General features: G+C 44.6%; 1 protein-coding gene across 1 annotated transcript in view; it reads right to left on the bottom strand.

Annotated features, from left to right (window-relative positions):
* Positions 1 to 19,960, bottom strand: part of LOC147434347 (basic leucine zipper 61-like) — a 62,677-nt gene extending 42,717 nt beyond the window's left edge. The window contains exons 1-4 of the mRNA XM_086490857.1: positions 19,092 to 19,960; positions 17,807 to 18,559; positions 17,347 to 17,437; positions 17,108 to 17,234 (exon numbers count right to left, since the gene is read on the bottom strand). Coding sequence (XP_086346983.1) covers positions 17,108 to 17,234; positions 17,347 to 17,437; positions 17,807 to 18,543 — 955 coding nt within the window. The 5' untranslated portion in view covers positions 18,544 to 18,559; positions 19,092 to 19,960. The remainder of the gene's footprint in view (positions 1 to 17,107; positions 17,235 to 17,346; positions 17,438 to 17,806; positions 18,560 to 19,091) is intronic.
* Positions 19,961 to 20,496: the final 536 nt, after the last annotated feature.

Here is a 20,496-nt window from a genome sequence, read left to right as displayed (position 1 = left end):
GTGATGCGGTGAACGAGAGCTAGCACATGAGTAAAGGGAAGTGCCATGCCTTGAGGACATGATCAATCCACAAAGGGGAGAAGCCTAAAGCTTTGCGGAAAGCTTCGAGCTTCTCACGAGACAATGCCTTTGTGAAAAGATCTGCAAGGTTGTCCTGTGTTGGCACATAAGCCAAGTTGATCTCTCCTGTTGAGAGCCTCTCCCTGACATAGTGGTAATGCACCTCAAATTGCTTTGTGCGAGCATGAAAAATTGGGTTCTTTGCTACTGCCAATGCGCTCTGACTGTCAGTGTAGATAGTGTTGGCAGTGTCCTGTCCAACACCCAAATCAGCCATAAGGCGTTTGAGCCATACACACTCAACCGTAGCTATGAAGACTGCCCTGGACTCAGTGTCACAACTGGAAGAGGCCACAGTAGGTTGCTTCTTGCTCAACCGTGATATAACTGCCAAGCATGAAACAAAAACCACTTGTGGACACTCGCGTGTCAACACAACCAACCCAATCTGAGTCCGAGAAAGCATGTAAGTCTGGTGGCAATGATCCCCTCTTAGGATAAAACAAGCCAAGATGTAAAGTGCCACTAAGGTAGCGAAAAATCCTCTTGACAGTCTGCCAATGCTTAGACCCTGGGGTATGCATAAATCTGTTGACATGTGAGACTGCAAATTGAATATCTGGCCTCGTGTTGCATACATAAATGAGGCATCGAAGAGCAGTTTGGTAAAGAGTGACATTAGCAGGATCACCAGCGTCATGAAGACTCAATTTCATACCTGTTTCCATGGGAGTGGCAATAGGTTTGCAATCCTCAAGTCGAAACTTACATAGCAATGTCTCTATGTAACTTTTCTGACACGAGGCAATACCACCATCACACTGCTTAAACTGTATACCCAAATAATGATGCAACAGCCCCAAATCTTTCATCTTGAAAGTAGCATTCAAATCAGCCTTAAATTCAGCAATGTCTTTCATTTGGTCCACTGATCAGCAAATCATCTACATAAAGAGCCACAATGAGAAGTCCATCACCCTCACGCTTTACATATAGTGTGCTTTCTGTTGGACTGTTACGAAAGCATTGTTTGACCAAATGCGTGTCACCTTTCTCATACCAAGCACGTGGAGATTGCTTCAACCCATACAAAACCTTCTTACATCTGCACACTTTGTCCTCTTGTTCTTTCTTGACAAAACCGCGAGGCTGCGTTACATAAACTTTCTCAAATATGTCACCATTCAAGAAAGAAATAACAATGTCTAATTGATGTATATCCCAACCAAAATGAGCTGCCAATGCACATAGAAAACGCACAGTAGTCATACGACAAGTGGGAGCAAAAGTCTCTTCATAATCTATGCCTTTTTCTGTGCATAACCCTTTGCAACAAGTCGAGCCTTATGGCGATCAATCTCACCATCCGGCCTGCATTTCAACTTGTAAACCCACTTCGTACCAATGGCCTTTTTGCCAGGAGGCAAATCACATAAAGTCCATGTGTCATTTTCTATAAGTGCATCATATTTTGATTACATGGCAGCCATTCAATTTTCTGAATTCTGTGCTTCATCAAAAGACAGAGGTTCCTCAACATGTAAGTTAGACACAGCCAAAGCATGACAATCTATTGCATAAGATGCATGGCTAGAGCATGAACGAGTACGACTAGACAAAGGTGCATCCAATTTACTGTCACGCAAAGTGTGCACCAGCCATTTTGGCATACCTCTAACCTGCTCATTTTCAGACCTTTCCTCATCAAGTACATCATGTACATCTGCATCAGTAATAGGCTGATCTATAACATTTTCGGAAACCCCCATAGGCTGTACATTTGCCTCATTGGAATTTACATTCGTATTTCCACCACTGAAAAGAGGCAACAAAGGGTCATAAATGTCCTGTGAGCTTACATTATTGTCTCTAGTACGTGACAGCAAGGGCTGAACAGAATCTTCCACAAACACTACAACCCGTGAAACCAAAATACGCTTTGTTTGCGGATGATACAACCTGTAACCTTTGCTTTCAGCACTATAACCAACAAAAATAAATTTGACAGCCTTATCATCCAATTTTCTGCGCTGTGTTTGTGGCACCAAAGCATATGCCAAACAACCAAAAACACGCATATGCTCAATAGAAGGCTTTCTATCTTGCCATGCTTCATATGGAGTAATAGACTGCAAACCTTTCGTAGGACACCTGTTTAGTACATAAGTGGCACACGTGATGGCCTCAAGCCAAAAAGAATGCGGCAAAGCTTGACTTTTGACCATACATCGTGCCATTTCCGTAAGTGACCTGTTTTTCCTCTCAACAACACCATTTTACTGAGGTGTATAAGGCACTGTACATTGGTGGTTTATCCCACGACTAGCCAGAAATGCATTGAATTCATGAGACATATACTCCCCTCCTCGATCGAAACAGAGGGTGCCCATAGTACATTTCGAGACATTTTCAACCATAACCACTTATTGTTTGAAGCACAATAAAACTTTGCACTTCGCTTTAAGCGGAAATACCCATGCATGCCTGGAGTAATCATCAATGATAGTCACGAAGTATAGGTAATTGCCCAAGGACGGAGTTTGCATGGGTCCACAAACATCACTATGCACAAGTTACAACCTGCATGTGGCCCTAGCTGAACCATCCTTTGGAAACTTAGAACGCTGCATTTTACCCAAAATACAGCCTTCATAAACATGTTTGATAGGTGCTTCAAGAGGCGGCAAAGAAGCAACTATATCAGATTTCTGCAAACGCAACAAATTGGTAAAATTCAGATGCCCAAAACGAACATTGACAAAGTTTTGCATCTGAAATAGCCCTTGAATCTGCAACTGCATTTGCAAAATTTTGTCCATTTGTCATACAAAGTGAGGTTATACAACCCACGGCACAAAAGGCCAAATGCAACAATTTCATCACCAAAACTAAGATCATGAACTGTACATCTGTCATCCACAAATTTTACTACAAGTCCAAGTCTGGTAAGTGCGGATACAGACAAAAGATTCTTCTTGATCCCAGGTACATAGAGTGTATCAACAAGTGAGAAAAAACTGCTATTTGCAACAGTAAGCACAATCTTTCTAACCCCCGGAACCGGATAAGAGGCATTGTTGGCACAAGTGACTAAATTCCCATGAGGGACAAACTCAAGAGAGGTGAACAATTCACGATGTGAGATAATGTGCTTTGTAGCACCGCTGTCGAAATACCACACATGTGAATCTGCAGCAACTGACAAGCATGCATCATGGACAACAGGATTGTAAGTGCACTCTGCACTAGAAGCCCATTTTGCATCAACATCAGCATCACAGTCTCCTTTTACAGAAGACTCAACAATGGCTGCATTTGTAGTGGAACTAGCATTTGCAGTGGAACCACCCTCTTTCTTCTTAGCCTTCAACTTAGGACACTGCTTGATCAAATGATCATTAGCTCTACAATAATGGCAACGCGTCTTCTTTTTGCCTTTAGCACCGGAATTTCCAAACGACTTGTTGCCAGCAGAAGCATTAGGAACAGAAGTTTTGCCACTCGCAGTAGAACCATATGAAGTGGCTGCCTTGCTGTTACCACCCTATCTTTGAGAAGCAATAAAAGCCTGTTCAATTACACGCTGCCTAGTCTTGTTTTTTCTGGAAAGTGACTCTTGCAACAGCAATGTGCATAATGCATCAAACTTGACAACTTCAGGATTTCCTTGGGTCATAAGTCTCCAAGTACTAGCAAAAGTCTGGTATGAATATGGTAAGGCATCAAGAACAGTTTGCACAAGGGAACTGTCTGAAATGACTTCACCTGCAGAAATAAGTTGCTCATTGATATCCTTGACACCAGCAAGCAAAGTGTCCATATCATCATAATCTTCGACTCCAGCTCTTTACGCAACGAAGCAATTTTAGCCTCATTGCGGCTTGCATAAAGACCTGCGAGAATATCCCAAGACTGTTTTGCAGATTTTGTTGAACGAATGTGAGGAACAATGGTGCGCTTCACAAACAACGCAATCAATGCATGAGCCTGCGCATCTTTTACATCCCAACGAGCTTGTTCTGCCATAGGCAAAACAACTCTATTAGCAGCAATCCTTGCAGCAAGACCTGCAACATCCTCACATCGCCTACATCCTCAGAATCAGGACATACACCAATGCCCTGCACAATATTCCAGACGCCCTTTGACACAAGAACGTGTTGCATCATATAAGCCCACATAGGGTAATTGTCCCCATCCAACCTGTCCTCAGCAGCAAACATCTTGAACCCATCTGTGTTGTTGTCAACCATGATAAATGTTGCACCTGATGTGAAAACTGCCCGAAAAGAGGAGAAACGGAACAAGAACAACACGTGCTATAAAGCACAAACCATAGAAGACTTTAAGGCACCTGTTATACAGAAAACGGCACTGACAGAAATTATACACAAAATGACGAAATTGCCTGTGCAGACTTGCTCGTAGAGGAAACGGAGGCCGAAATTTTTGTCGACCTACGAACGCTCGCCAAACCTCACTGAAATCGGAGAAAGTGAGCAGGCATGTGCTGGAGCAGCTGGCGACTAAGCCCGAGAGGATGCAACCTGCTCTGATACCAATTGTTGGAATTAGGGTTGCAGAGAAACGCACACAGCTTGGAGAAGACGAAGGAAGCTCAAGGCACACAATAGAGAGTGTATTACTAGGTGTGCAATGAAAAGATAGATAGCCCTAGAGTGATGGGCATACATACAATGCACGGGGGAAAAAACCTCCTAAAGAGGGAAAAAATGTCCTCACGGTTCTAGTGTGTTCACACACATCACTACCACATGTATATGGTAACAAGGCTCCATTCTCTGAAGGTGATCTGGTATTTGCAAGCTCTGGCTTGATGCCATGGTCCGCACAAAACGGAATGAAAGCATTGGAGGTAAACTCCGTGCCTTTGTCCGAACGAATAGTCTTCAATACTTGATTGCTTTCCTTCTCCACAAGAGAACGCCAATTGTTGAAGAGGCCAAATGCCTAGTACTTGTGCTATAAAAAGTATACCCAAGTTAAGCGGCTGAAATCATCCACCAGCAACATGAAATAGAGAGCCTTGCCGAGGGAATGGGTCTGCATAGGTCCACAAAGATCCGTGTAAACCAACTCCAAAACGGCAATGGATCAGCGTGTAGCAAGCCCTGAATAGATTCTTCTCACGAATGCATGTAATGCATTTTCCATGCTTACTCCCAACATCCGGTAAGCATGTAAGCATTTGCTCACGAAAGCAAGCCGAAGAGCATCATTGTTCAAATGACCAAATCTTAATGCCAAAGATCACCTACAGGTATCTGTGTCGCTGAGGAAAGAGCATGGAGCCTGTATAGTCCGTTCTCCATTGAGCCCCCTCTGACCTCCTTTCCGGATTGCCGATCCCGAATAAATATCGCATCCTCTATAAGAATCACCTCCATACCACGCTTGCACACCTCGTGCACAAACGTAAGATGAAATCCAAGCTTCGGAGTATATACTACCTTGGAGGTATGCATACCTCCTGTGCCATCACATATCAACTCCATAGATCCCTCGCTGTGAATAGTATTTATCTCCAATGAAGATGGTACCACACTGTCGTCGCATATTGCAAAAGATCTTCCGAAGATGTGTCATGTGCTGAGGCACCACTATCCATAATCCAATTACGATCATCTCGACCCGCCAAAGTCGACGCAACCTTCGATGTCCTTAGAGCAAAGTTACCAGGGAACGCCCCCTAGCCCCTATTCCGACGTTTTGGGGGGCAACTTCCGTTCGGAACGTTCCGGAACGTATGGACGTTCCGGGTGGCTAGTGCAAACCGGAACGACCGTTCCGAAACATTCCGAAACGCCCCTGGAACGGCCAACGGCTACAAACAAATTTGGCAAAAATTGAAAAAATTAAAGTAAATGTTTGGGCTTCTTTTTGAAGTGTGCAAGGCCTCAAGGACTCATAAGATGCACCCCCCTCCCCCTTTCTCTCCCTAAGCTAATCCTCAAGGCTCAAGCTCCCTCCCTCTCACACTCTCAAGATCTCTCCCTCTTAAGACCCTCACACTCTCAAGGCTCAAGGCTTCAAGCCCTCAAGATCTCTTCCTCTCCCTCTCGCTCTCTAGAGTCTCTCTCTCTCTCTCTCTCTCTCTCTCTCTCTCTCTCTCTCTCTCTCTCTCTCTCATCATCATCTAGTCATAGTAAGGTTGAATGGTCTTCAAAACGAGTTTTTTGTGAGTATCAGAGTCAAGGGACTCTAATACTCCTGGTATTTAAACACAAGGAGCTAAAAAATGCACTGTTTGGGTGTTTTTTATACCTCCCGTTCCGCGCCATTCGCGTTCCAGACCCCTAGCCGTTCCCCCGTTCCGCAGGGATCCCGTCGTCGTTCCCGTTCTCGGGTAACTATGCCTTAGAGAGTCCTGTGAGGGGAGAATCTCCAAATGAACAAAGGTTGGTGACTACACCACAACCGCCAAAGAAGTTGAAGCATCTCCAACTCGCTTTGGACACTTCCTCCAATAATGTCCCTTCTCACTACAACTATTGCAATGCCGTTCTGCCTTTAAGGCGTCCCGTTCAGCATCAATCTTGTTCGTCTTTGGTGTTGTTGCTTTTCTTCTTACCCTTCTGCTTCTTGCTGTTGTTCGAGAATCGGTCAAGGCTTCGAAGCCTGACTTCTTCCCCATATTGAACGGCTCCTTCTGTCCAATACCTCGTCCCAAGAGAATATTCAGTCGGCCACTCCTAATCAAGGAACAAAAGAAGTTGGTGTACACCGAAGAGGCAAGTGGGCCAAAAGCTGGATGGCCATAATCTCCGAACCAGTAAGCTTTCCCATATGAAGTATCTCTTGTTGAAGCTCCTACATCTTGATCTCGCATGGAAGAGTGCTTCGCATTCAAGGTTCTCAACTGCACCTCGAGGGCTATTCGCTTCATTAGAGAGACTCGATCATAAAGTAAAGAAAGCTAATCCCAAATAAACTTCACATCTTTCATCAATCATATGTGGCTAATAATTGAAGGTGTGTTGTTGAGATAATGAAAGAACGAATTCGAGCATTGACATGCTCCCAAAACTTCGCTCCCGCAAGGTCCTTTGGCTTTTAAAAGTTGCTCGAGACACAACCTCCAAGCTTGTAAGAGTCAAAGACCGCCATCAAGGTAGCTTTCCAGAAGGCATAGTTGTCTCTACTCAATTGCCGATCCGAGGGAAAGGTAGGGAGGGTAGGTATATTGATTGGTTGATCACCTACGCCGGAGTAGAGCTAGGACCAGTCTCCCCATTCCTCGTTGACGGGTGGTTCACCACCACCGCCGTTAGCATCCCCATGATGTACTTCTTCATCACAGACTAAATTCACGTCGGAATCATCACTCCTCTCCATGGTGTTGGAGAACTTGGGCATGCGACGAGGCTAGGTCAAGGTAGAAGTGAGAAAATCTGCAAATCTGCCCACTATACAACCAAAATCAGCCCCAAATGAGTGGAAAACACAGAAAAACTGCAAACTATCTCTTTTCGTCAAGAAATTCAGCAACAAAAATTCGCACAATTCACTGATCCGATTCAAGAGCGCGCTGTGGCTCTGATACCATGTCAAAGGTGCAATAGAAAAGAGTGAATCATGTGATAAAGTTGTCTGCAACCAAGAGCAAACCTCCTCCCCGTACCAAGCAGCCAATAGTTCTCGGATCTATCGCGATGAATCTCCTCATCGTCAAGCTCCTAGCACATACCGCCCACCGAACAGGCACGGGAACTCACCACAAGCAATGCTACACCGAGAGGATGTGCACACGGCAAGGGAGAGGGAGCGGGGGAGCACTAGTAGGGGAGAGAGAGATCGCTAGAGAAAACATTGGAGAGAAAGAGAGAGAGAGAGAGTGTCACGTGACACATCCAACCCTACGTGTCCGTGGACAAGCTACAGGACGACAAGGGTTCAGTCACTCCAGTCAGTCTAGATTAGAAGTGATCTAGCACTTTTCTGAGTCTATTCGTAGACCGTGCATGCCCAATCACTTAGTACAGATACATATCCTCTGGTTGCACACAGCATGATCATAAGCATTCCCATCAGAATCATTCAGGGGAATTTTCCAGTGCATTTAGCCTATTTTCCCTATTTTTGACATTTTTCACTTATTATTTTTAAGTGACTTTTATTGGAAAGTAGGTAGGGCAAATTGAGTAAATTTGTGTATAAGCAAACCTAGACTAGCACTAATTGGCAGAAGAGGCAACAGGAGCCAAGCTCCACAGGCAACTTCTCAGCCAGAAGATCATCGCCAGCAAAAGCTTCAGCAAACCTAGCGTTTTTTCCAACCTAGCCTTTCCAAATTTGCACAATGAACCATGGCGATTTTCAGCAATGAAGAACTGCAGATTCAGCCCTAAAAGACCAACAGTTTCAGCCCTAAAGAACATCAGTTTTCAGCCCTAAGACCTGCAGAATTTCAGCGACAAAGATCAGCAGAATCAGCCCCAAAACCAGCGTTTTTGGATTTGTAGCAGATTTCAGCCCATAGCGTTTTGGACAGCAGATAAAAGATTGCAGATTTCAGCCCTTAGGTCGGTGTCACCATCCCCGTCGTCATCGTCAACATAGCTTAGACTTCCATCAATCACATGCATTCACTTTGTACCAGATTGTGCAATCATAAGTACAACACTCTCGCCGACGAGAGTGGGGCCTTCGGAGGAGGGTTTTACGTCTCTAGTGTCGTATTCTCTTCTCTCTCTATCTCTCAGTCTCATACACTTTCACGCATAGTGTCCATTCACTTGTTTGTGATCATTGCACTCTCATTAAGAACGGAAGGCTCTCCCTTCCATAAGAACAAAAGGAACCTTGAGCACAGTTCGGAGCACTCATCTTGAGCAAAGTTCAAACATTCATTCCGCTGCACCAACATTGGCATCAGAGCTTTGGCAGTGTATACCAGTGTTCTGTATCACTCAAGGAAAGAACCACAAGAATCACAAGAATTCTTTTTGCTTGTTGCGGTCGCACGAACCCAAGTTCGCTTGGCCGTGTCGATTCCTAATCGTGTTTTTGAAGAGTGACAGGAATCCCAAGAAAGAAGTGCTTGTCCAGCCTCCCCTTGTGCCTCTTTTCACTCATTGAGAGCGGACCATGCACTTGGCGGCCGGCCAATCGACGTGAGGTGGGAAAAAGCAACCTTGGTGTGAGCGCAAGGCCGCCGAGGGGTGCGCTCACGGAAAAGAGAAGAACTCGGGTGAAGAGAAGATCCTTCTCAAACACGATTTGCAAGCGAAAGAAAACCTCAAGAACCTCAAGAACCCCAAGACTCTCAAGACCCAAGAACCCAAGACTCTCAAGAACCCAAGTTCCTCGTGAACTTAAGAACCAAAGATCATAGTGCATGGTCCTCACCCGAAGCGGAATGGATACTTCGCATACAGGTGATGAGCATGGGAGTGGCGAAGAAGAGCTTTCCCCACCAGGAGACTTTCTCGACCCTCCCCCTTCCCCATCTACGCCACGAGTTGTACCAAATTCTATGGAGGTGATGGTCAAGTCGATGATGGAGATGATGGCACAACTAGAAAGAAAAGCAGAACGACAAGAAGCCAAGGACCGCGAGCGCGAAGAACGAAAGGAAGCCAAGGACCGTGAGCGCGAAGAACGAAAGGAGGCCGAGGACCGTGAGCACGACGAACGAAACGAAAAAAATGCAATACAACAAGAAGCGACTCGCATTACCTTGGAACGCGAGCGCGAAGAACGCAACGAAAGGATTGCCATACACCAAGAAGCGACTCGCATTGCCTTGGAACGCGAGCGCGTTGAACGAAAAGAAAGGAAAGCACAAAGATGAGAAGAATCTGATGCAAGACGAGCGGCCTTGGAGGCCAAGCGTGAGGCTCAAAGAGAACTACGCACTCAAGAATTGGTTCGACAAGTACTTGCCTCGAAGTCCGAACCAACCAAAGATCGTGGGAGTTACTCAAGTGACGCAAGCCACGATGCGGATTCCAACAACCCAGTCACAGAGAAGTTGACTTTCAGTAAGTATGATGGTAAGATGGATGATACGGTTATTCATTCTTGGTTGCATCAATTTAATGCTTATTTTGCGACAACTAAGACAAGAAATAGCAAAGTTTTGACGGCAACCATGTACCTTGCCGGTGATGGCATCAATTGGTACCACGCATGGCAAGAGGCAAAGTTAGCCGTGCACCTAGAGGAAGCCGACGAATTCAAGGCTCAAGCCCCTTTCCTTCAATTGGGCTGATTTCCAAGACAAGCTCAAGGCGCCGTTTATGCCACCTCAGTACCTCGCACAATTTAAGGACGATTGGCGCGCTCTTAAGCAAAGTGGTATGCCGGTTATGTCTTTTTCTGATCGTGTTTTGCAGCTAGGTACTCAATTACGCAAGTCGGATGATGAGCGCAAGGAGGCATTCCTTTATAAATTGGACGAGTATATCAAGTACGATGTCGAGGTGCTCAATCCAATCGATCTCAACAAGGCGGTAGCGATTGCTCTAGCACATGAGATGAAGCACAACAAGGGAAAGCCTAAGGAGAACAAGACTTCCACAAGTACCTCGCAGACTTCTCAAAACCCTCAGAACGGTAAGAACGGTAAGAATGGTAAGAACAGTAACTCTTCTAACTCTTCTAACTCTTCTAACCAATCTTCCAACAGTCTCTCAGAAAAGAATTCATGAACCTAAGGGTAAGGCTAACACAATTACTAAACCTAAGCTCACTCCAGATGAAAAGGTAGCACAAGGAATTGTAGGAGGATACATCACGTCAGAAGAGCAAAGCACTTATTCTAAGGAAGGTCGTTGTTTTCATTGTCACATTAAGGGTCACATAAAAAGAACATGTCCTAAGCTTGAATCGAATGAATTTAAAGAATCCACAGAACCCACGTCCTCTATCAATGCAATTACTGATAACACGAGTGTGCCCCAAGTTTCTCTTGACCCTCCCATTGATGATTCTCTCATTAAATGTTATGGTCATATGTCGGGACAGCCTTTTGTCATATTGTTTGACCCAGGTAGTATGCATGATGTGATCAATCCCTCTCTTGTTGAGAAAGCCGGCCTAGAAGTTAGTCGGAAATCTCCTCTCGAGGTCTCTAGCTTTGTTCCCGGTATGGACTCTCTCATCACGCAAGAGTGTCTTGGTGTGTTGTTTTCAATTCAACAAGCTACTTTCCGTAGAAGATTTTTTGTCTCTCCTCTCTCAGGTTGTGATATGATTTTGGGCATTCGACGGTTTCGTGATCTTAACCCTCTCATTGATTGGGAGGCTAACACTTTCACTCTCAATGTCAAAAGTGATTCTCCCATTGTCATTTGTGGAGAGTAAATTGTTCATTCTCCCTCTCTCATTGCTAATATGCAGGACAAGATTGAACGGATTCAAGAGAAGGAGACTCTCTCAGTCTCTTCTTCTCCAAAGCATAACACACAAGATTTGAATGATGATAAGCATGATGATTTGCATGATAATTTGGATGACAATGACAAGCATGATGATTTGCATGATCAAGATGTGATTTCTAACAAGCATGATGAGTTGCATGAAGATGATGTGATTGTTCACAAGGATGATGAGTTAGTTGATACTTTCTCTAGTGAAGCTAACCTCATCGCAGAGACAATCAATCACAAAGACCCGATCTTGGCTCTCGAGCCTAGGTCCAAAGCACCTCTTCAGGAAGAACCGATCTTGGCTCTCGAGCCTAGGTCTCAAGAACCCTTACAGGAAGTACTATGTGTTCGCATGATTCATACGCACGCATTTTTCGAGTGTTTCATTTGTGATCGTTTCGTGTATTTTCGTTAGCGTCTTTATGTGATCCCTTTTCCTAGGCATGACATATTGTACGTTGAGCAGGTTTCACTCATGAATGAGCACAAACGTATGTGGATTGTTTATGAAAAGCTCAAAAGTATGCATTCAAGGAAGTCACATTTCATGTCTCTTCCTTGCATGACACATTTGTAGAACGAGCACATGAAAGTATGAGCACCAAGCATGGGCATTTCCGTTGTGAATTGCCACACTTGATTGCTCTAGATCATAAGAGAAAGATTTGATCTCATTGTTTTCGTGTGTGTGGTGAACGGTTTGGCACTCCTTCTCCTTGTTCATCTACATTGCATGCACAATCTTTGAAGAAGACAAGATTTTTTCCACTCACTTTACATAGAATAGGTATGTTCTTGTTTGTGTTGGAAATGATTTCATGAATTTCAGCCATAGAGATTCTTGAAGAAGAAAGAAGCATGACTCTCGACGAAATTGAAGCATCGAAGGAGCCACAGAAGACTTTGTGTCGCTTTCGGCGCGGCCCAAAGAAGCAAGCGTTACAGACCTTTATGAAGTTCAAGTACCACACGACCCACATATCAGAGTGGGCCGGCGAAGAGTCCCTTCCAGGATTCCAGTTGCTATTGACGATCTCCCTCGACGCCATACAGTTCGCTACCAGTACCTCACTTTGAAAAGGAGGGGATGTCACGTGACACATCCAACCCTATGTGTCCGTGGACAAGCTACAGCATGACAAGGGTTCAGTCAGTCCAATCAGTTTAGATTAGAAGTGATCTGGCACTTTTGTGAGTATTCTTAGACTGTGCATGCCCAGTCACTTAGTATAGATGCATATCCTCTGGTTGCACACAGCATGATCATAAGCATTCCCATCAAAATCCATCAGAATCCTTCAGGGGAATTTTCCAGTGCATTTAGCCTATTTTCCCTATTTTTGACATTTTTCACTTATTATTTTTAAGTGACTTTTGTTGGAAAGTAGATAGGGCAAATTGAGTAAGTTTGTATATAAGCAAACCTAGACTAGCACTAATTGGCAGAAGAGGCAACAGGAGCCAAGCTCCATAGGCAACTTCTCAAGCAAGACCCTTGTGGACTTTCCTCCAAGCAAAGACATCATCCCCTAGCTTCCCTTCCCTAGCGTTTTTGCATCAGATACTCATCGCCATCCACAGCCTCAGCCTAGCGTTTTCAGCAAGAAGATCATCGCCAGCAAAGGCTTCAGCAAACCTAGCGTTTTTCCAACCTAGCGTTTCCAAATTTGCACAATGAACCATGGCGATTTTCAGCAATGAAGAACTGCAGATTCAGCCCTTAAAGACCAACAGTTTCAGCCCTAAAGAACATCAGTTTTCAGCCCTAAGACCTGCAGAATTTCAGCGACAAAGATCAGCAAAATCAGCCCCAAAACCAGCGTTTTTGGATTTGTAGCAGATTTCAGCCCATAGCGTTTTTGGACAGCAGATAAAAGATTGCAGATTTCAGCCCTTAGGTCGGTGTCGCCATCCCCGTCGACATAGCCTAGACTTCCATCAGTCACATGCATTCACTTTGTACAAGATTGTGCAATCATAAGTAGACCACTCTCGCCGACGAGAGTGGGGCCTTCGGAGGAGGGTTTTACGTCTCTGGTGTCGTATTCTCTTCTCTCTCTATCTCTCACTCTCCTACACTTTCACGCACAATGTCCATTCACTTGTTTGTGATCATTGCACTCTCTCATTAAGAACAGAAGGCTCCCCCTTCCATAAGAACAAAAGGAACCTTGAGCACAGTTCGGAGCACTCATCTTGAGCAAAGTTCAAACAGTCATTCCACTGCACCTAACAGAGAGAGAGAGAGAGAGAGAGAGAGAGATGGTGGACAAAAAAACACTAGAGAGAGGTGAAGCCACACACACAAAACGATTGCAATGAAAAACGCTAGAGAGAGTGTGTGCCCAAACGTTGGAGCTCTGCAATGATCCCAACATATGCCAAAAGTATAAGGGGGGGTGCATATATAGGCAGATCCTACCTACTGCAAAACTCCAGGATCCTGATAAATGCTAATAAATATGTAAACTTGCTGAAAGCGGCCTGACACGCATATTTAGTAACGAATCCCTAGGAACGGGGTCCCGAATCATGCGAGCCTACCGGGTGAGTGACGCCGTAGAGTGCATCGCTAAGAACAGGTACGTCTACCTCAGATCCGGCCAGGCACAGCCACAAAACTGTCTCACTCCCTAATCTGCTCCTAGGAGATACTTGCGCCACCACCGACAAACAGGAATCTGAACTCTAACACATGGCTCTCTGTGCCATGTGGACATGTTTCATCGGCTTCTAGAGCCAATTTTCTAGTTTTGGAACCCTCTCACATAAATGATTTGTATACACATTTTGACAAATGTTGTTACACTACGGTGGGTATCTGGCGTGACGTGCATATAGATTTGGTTAGAGAAATCCCATTCCCCACGTCAATGGAATTCCAACAGTTTCACCCAAAAACTAACCCCCATTGGATTTATAATCCCTCAACCCTGCCTATAAAGGGAACCCATCAATCCATCGATTGGCAAAAAGTGAAGAGAGTTGGAGAGCCCAACATTTTGCAAGAGCATTGGCGTTTTGCAAAATTCAGCCCAACGCCAGCATTTTTGCAAAGCTTGGCCAGCGTTTTGCAGACTTCACATTGTAACGTTTTCGTCCGAGTTACGACCAGTTAATATTGTGCTAATTCTTTCTATCTTTTGTGGTGCGTATGCCCTATCAACTACCTCATTTTTGTGCTAATTTTTTCGATTTAATGCTTCTTTTAGTGCTAGGCTTCATTATGGCTGAGTCTACCCTTGATCTCCGGAGTCATGACAGAAACTAAGTACGCTGAACTTTGTGTTGATGTATGCTCGTGTGTGTGTGTGTGTGTGTGTGTGTTGTGTTTGGGAGCATATGTTAGTACCTAGTTCTACACCCACTATTGGGCACTGACAACGTTAGTTGGGATGTCGTGGTATTTAGTCAATACTATGCATGATGGAGCTGATGGTTATATTGTCTTGTGGGTGACTACCATGGGTCTATACCTTGCACTTTCCTTGAAGGGTGAGTCTGGGCTTATCTTGGATTCATCAAGGTATATTTTTTAGTCGTATAGCGGACATGCAGACTTCACATTGTGACGTTTTCGTCCGAGTTACAACCAGTTGATATTGTGCTAATTCTTTCTATCTTTTGTGGTGCGTATGCTCTATCAACTACCTCATTTTTGTGCTAATTTTTTTGATTTAATGCTTCTTTTAGTGCTAGGCTTCATTATGGCTGAGTCTGCCCTTGATCTCCGGAGTCATGACAAAAACTAAGTACGCTGAACTTTGTGTTGATGTATGCTCGTGTGTGTGTGTGTGTGTGTGTGTGTGTGTGTGTGTGTGTGTGTGTTGTGTTTGGGAGCATATGTTAGTACCTAGTTCTACACCCACTATTGGGCACTGACAACGTTAGTTGGGATGTCGTGGTATTTAGTCAATACTATGCATGACGGAGCTGATGGTTATATTGTCTTTTGGGTGACTACCATGGGTCTATACCTTGCACTTTCCTTGAAGGGTGAGTCTAGGCTTATCCTGGATTCATCTAGGTATGACATGCAGACTTCACATTGTGACGTTTTCGTCCGAGTTACGACCAGTTGATATTGTGCTAATTCTTTCTATCTTTTGTGGTGCGTATGCTCTATCAACTACCTCATTTTTGTGCTAATTTTTTTGATTTAATGCTTCTTTTAGTGCTAGGCTTCATTATGGCTGAGTCTGCCCTTGATCTCCGGAGTCATGACAAAAACTAAGTACGCTGAACTTTGTGTTGATGTATGCTCGTGTGTGTGTGTGTGTGTGTGTGTGTGTGTGTGTTGTGTTTGGGAGCATATGTTAGTACCTAGTTCTACACCCACTATTGGGCACTGACGACGTTAGTGGGGATGTCGTGGTATTTAGTCAATACTATGCGTGATGGAGCTAATGGTTATATTGTCCTGTGGGTGACTACCATGGGTCTATACCTTGCACTTTCCTTGAAGGGTGAGTCTGGGCTTATCCTGGATTCATCAAGGTATATATAGCGTTTTGCAGATTCAGCCTAGGGCTATCTTCCAGACCTGCAGATCAACCCTAGCGTTTTCAGATTTCAGCCCTCCCCTCGCCGGAACCAGCTCATATTTGCAATCACTAGCCTCTAAGTTGCAGTCCAGTAATTCAGCAGCCCATTGAGCCTCTCCTCGGCCATTCCCTCACCGCATCGAGTGCTCCCATTGCTGTCCATCATCGGCATCGTCGAGATCTGCGTTTTCAACCCTTCATTCCTCTCACATCGGGAGTGCAAATCAACCCTAGATCTACCCCTTGGTGTCCATCAGCAACCCCACATCGAGAAGGATCCAAAGGTGCATCCAATCAGCCCAAAGGTGCCTCATCTCAAGGACTTACCGCAGTGACATTCACCAATTTGAATCAGTAGAGTCTACACTTGAGGTATCACATGTGTGTACATTCCATTTGCGCAATCAAAAGAAAATACCGCATCGGCAATGGTGTGTCGTTGAGAGTGTTGGTTAGATCCCCATCGGGTCTCTCTCTCTCTCTCTCTCTCTCTCTCTCTCTCTCTCTCTCTCTCTCTCTCTCTCTCTTCGAGGAAAGTAAAAGGAACCATCATTCAAGCTAAAAGCAATCACTAACACAAGGAAAAGAAATAAAAGATTTGTGAAAGTGTAAAACCTAGATCTTCACCATTTCAATTCCACTGCACTGGACACTGGAGGTGCTCCCCCTCCCCTATGTAGAGGTCCTTCCAACATGACTAACCCACTCATAAAACCCCACAACCCAAAATGTAGGAGAAAATGGAGAGTGACGATAGAAAATAGGGCATCCACTACAAAAGGCCAGTAACAGAAAACAGATAATACCTAGTAAATCCCCCTAATGTCAAGAACCTCATAGCCACACAAGGCTGGGCATTTTAATAAAGAAGCCCTCTCACTAGATCTAGATGGGGAACATAGGAAATAGCATCCAAAAGTCTAACAAAGTAGTCCTCTTTTTATGGTCATTGGGCTGCCGTGTATCGCGTAGAGTAGGATCACTTAGGAGCTGCACATGTGTATGTGTACATGATTTGCAACAGAATGTGTGATTGCAACAAAAAGTAACACAATCGGTACAAAACAATAGATTACGATAGATTTATCAGCATAGAAGTGTCAGGCGTACCATCCTTGAACAGCTTTTCTTGTGCCAATGCAGCTATTCTTTGCTTCATAGCGCTATTGTCAACGTTAAGAAGAATTCGGTGTCTATCGAGATAGGTGACTTGAGGTGACAATGCAGAAACTTCTTCCTGCCACGAAAAACTAGATTTAATGTCTAAGAAGTCAAATCTTTCAGCTTCTCAGAAACATAGATTAAAAAACACACCAAACTAAACAAGTGTGACCAAAGCATTTGCTTACCTGCAACACATTGACTGTTCTTTCTAATTCAGAGATGTATTGGAGCTTTCGAACCCGTGAGCGCTGAGCAGACTGCCGATTAGCCAGGATCCTGAAGTGAGCATTTATAATCAGCAAAATAAATAAAAGCAAACTCTGCTCAATTGACCACAAAGGTTATATACACCTACACCAGCAGCGACACAAGACAGCAGATTCTATCATTCTCAGAAAAAAAAATTCCAGTCAAGTATACATGACAAGAATCCAAAATTCAAACACAATTCTGAGTACAAAACCAAAGTGCCACACTCTAACAGAAAATCTAATCTTGTCTCAACAAAAACGAAAAATAGGAAATTTTCCTCAACAGACAAAAGATGCCCAATAAACCTTTAAAGGATAATAAAATCATCCTTGCTATACACCCATGTCAGCCCATAAGCAAGGGCCTCCAACCCTTTGCACGAGAGCCTCTCACCTCTTAGCTCGCTTTGGATCGAGGGTTGCATCTGTCAGGTTTGATGGCTCTGGTTGACCCCCATGCAGAGATGTCTGCTCAGATTTAAAAGCACTTTGCACTTCACTATCATTTCCGGATTGTCCCACACCACGGGCTCTTTTATCATCCATTGAGCTAGCATTTCCACTATCCTGGTCAGAGGGAGCAGATGACGTCTCTATTGGCGCTCTCCTCTCTACTTGATGCCCCGCATTTGAATGTGCAATCCCATTTTGATACTTTTGCAATGACCCACTTTCTGCGACTTTTGACATGAAAGGTTCCTCGTCGAGTTTGTCAAGTGCTCTAGATCCTCTTGAAAACCGAGGATCCATACCCACAGCGTCTAACTCCTCCTCTTCAGTAATGCCATGAATGCGCACATGCTGCAAGGGGCCATCCAAGAAAGCCATTGAATCACTAGAAGATCGCCTATGTGTACTTCGCACAGGTGGTACGTCGGAGGTGTCATTCAAAAGATCATCGACCCAAGCAGGTGTCTGTGGGAGGAAGCTTGTCGAGGGCGTGCGTTGATGGTGCCTTCTATTTGTACCAGGCTGTGGGAGTTTGGGCCAATTTGAGAAAAAGCTGTTGTTTTCCTGGTTAGTTGATTGGCCTCCTGAAAACAGAGGACTCCTTGGAGGCAGGAATGCTTGTGATGCAGCAAATGACCAATCTACAGATGCACCCTCCATGCCGCCCCTCTCATTGGCCATAGATCGGCCCAGCCCTCTGTCTCATTACAATGCACAAGAGTAACAGGGGGAAAGGTAAGTTGCATCACCATATGATTAGGACAGAGATTAGTGCTTTCAAAAATTAAAGAGAGACAAGAAGAGAGCGAGAGAGAGAGAAGGTTTGTTTGAATCCAAAAACAAAGTATGAAAAACGCAGAGAGACCCATAGGCTGCAACATTTTGAAGTGACCTTTGAAGTACCATAATACAGCAAAGATGTGACTCTAACAGGGAGCTACCTCTATGAAAAGAGTGAGTTCTTATGGGCCAAGCAATAAGAGACAAATCAGAAACCAATGCAGAGAAGGAAAGATCCTCTTGGGCATGCTCGGAAGCTACTATGTTATGAATCTACCACAATGAAGAAAAGAGATCTTCATATGCATGTACAGAAGCTACTATGTTATGAAGCTAGCCTACTGCGGAAAGAGATAACTCTCTAATATGTATGCCAAGGTAATGTACTTGGAAGGGACTAGCACTAAATGAGTAAAATTTACAGAGAGTTCATTGAGAGAGAGATTTACCTTCTACAATGGTTGATCTTTCTCTGCTCCTTTAATTCTGGTTTCCGCCTTGATTTTATCTTCCTGTTAATGGACCGCTATGGTTTTGTTGCTGCACTTTTCTGTTGATGGAGCTTGGATTTTTCCTTCTTTATCTTTACAATGCACTATGGAGGAGAGAGCTATTTTTAGGTGAAGAGGGGATGTAGTCGGGGTGTGTGATGGACGAAGAAGAGAAACAGAACAGAGCAATTTACCCGCAGATGAAAAAGCTGTATGGCAAAGGTACATTTTGCGTAGAAAGCTTGAAATGAAGAGGACCCATGGGGGTTGGATAAGCAGTAAATGCAGATTCACCGAGCAATGTGGGATATTTAGAGAGGAGGGTTCTCTAGTTAAGCAAAGAAACAGGGAGTTGGGTTCTCCTAGGCCTGTCAAATAGGACTAGGCACAGCAGGGAGAAAAAATGCAAAATGGATTTTGTGATGTGATTTGCATATTACACTTGTTGGTAGGGCCTCTCTCTATATGAAAGCCCAAATAGCATGAGCTCACAAATAATGGGTAATTATCTGGATTTCTGCTTGTTCAGCGAGATGGGTGAAAGACAGAGACTTAAGGGGCAAGGCAAATATGAGAGCAGCAGCAAACAACGTTGTACTGAATCGAAGTAGGGGCGCTCTCTCTCTCTCTCTCTCTCTCTGGGCGGTTCGTTAGGTGCTGTATTGAGAGAGACAGAGTTAGTTGTAACTGCTCAAGGGGTGGGAGAGACAGCTGCTTCGCTTGTGTGCGATCCAGCTAACGAGGCGCTTTGGCTATGGCAGCCTTTACTCTCTCTCCCCCCCGCCCCTCCAAACCCCCCGGAGTCGCCCCTCTCTCACACACAACAATTTCAACGTCGCTACTCTTCTGTGCGACCCTCTCTCGTCAAAGCCCCGAGCCTCCTCCACCCTCTCATTTAGGTCTAAGTGACACGAGGTGGGACTCCTGGGATCTACGGCAAAGGCGACTTATCGGCCGGGCGCATAATATGGGCCGTCAGATCCACGGCAGGTTTTTGATCGTGCAAAGACGCATTAATTTCAACAACGCACGGCAGCGTAGGTGGTAAGAGCTCGAGGCTGTGGAGGGGGAGGTTGTGGATTCAAGGGGTCGACATGATGCGACGCAAGGAACCCTAAAATTTTTATTTACATTGGGGAAGATCAACGGTTGATCCATCTCCAGTTGTCCATCCCTCTACTTTTGCCCGTGTCCTTTATCGACGAGGCTCCGCCCTCCCCGGATCTTCATTTCCCAAACAAAACAATCTGGCAAGAAAAGCAAAAAGCTGGAAAAAAATTTATCGCACGATCAAATTATCCACGTGGCGTCGGTAAAGTTTGCCACATGTCACACTTGCATATATCCCTACCAAGCATTGTGA

This window comes from Adiantum capillus-veneris, chromosome 19 (genome assembly GCF_014529385.1).
Source record: "Adiantum capillus-veneris isolate H3 chromosome 19, ASM1452938v2, whole genome shotgun sequence".
NCBI classification, from domain to species: domain Eukaryota; kingdom Viridiplantae; phylum Streptophyta; class Polypodiopsida; order Polypodiales; family Pteridaceae; genus Adiantum; species Adiantum capillus-veneris.
The sequence above is the reverse complement of the archived record's forward strand: the minus strand, read 5'-3'. Positions and strand labels throughout refer to the sequence as shown.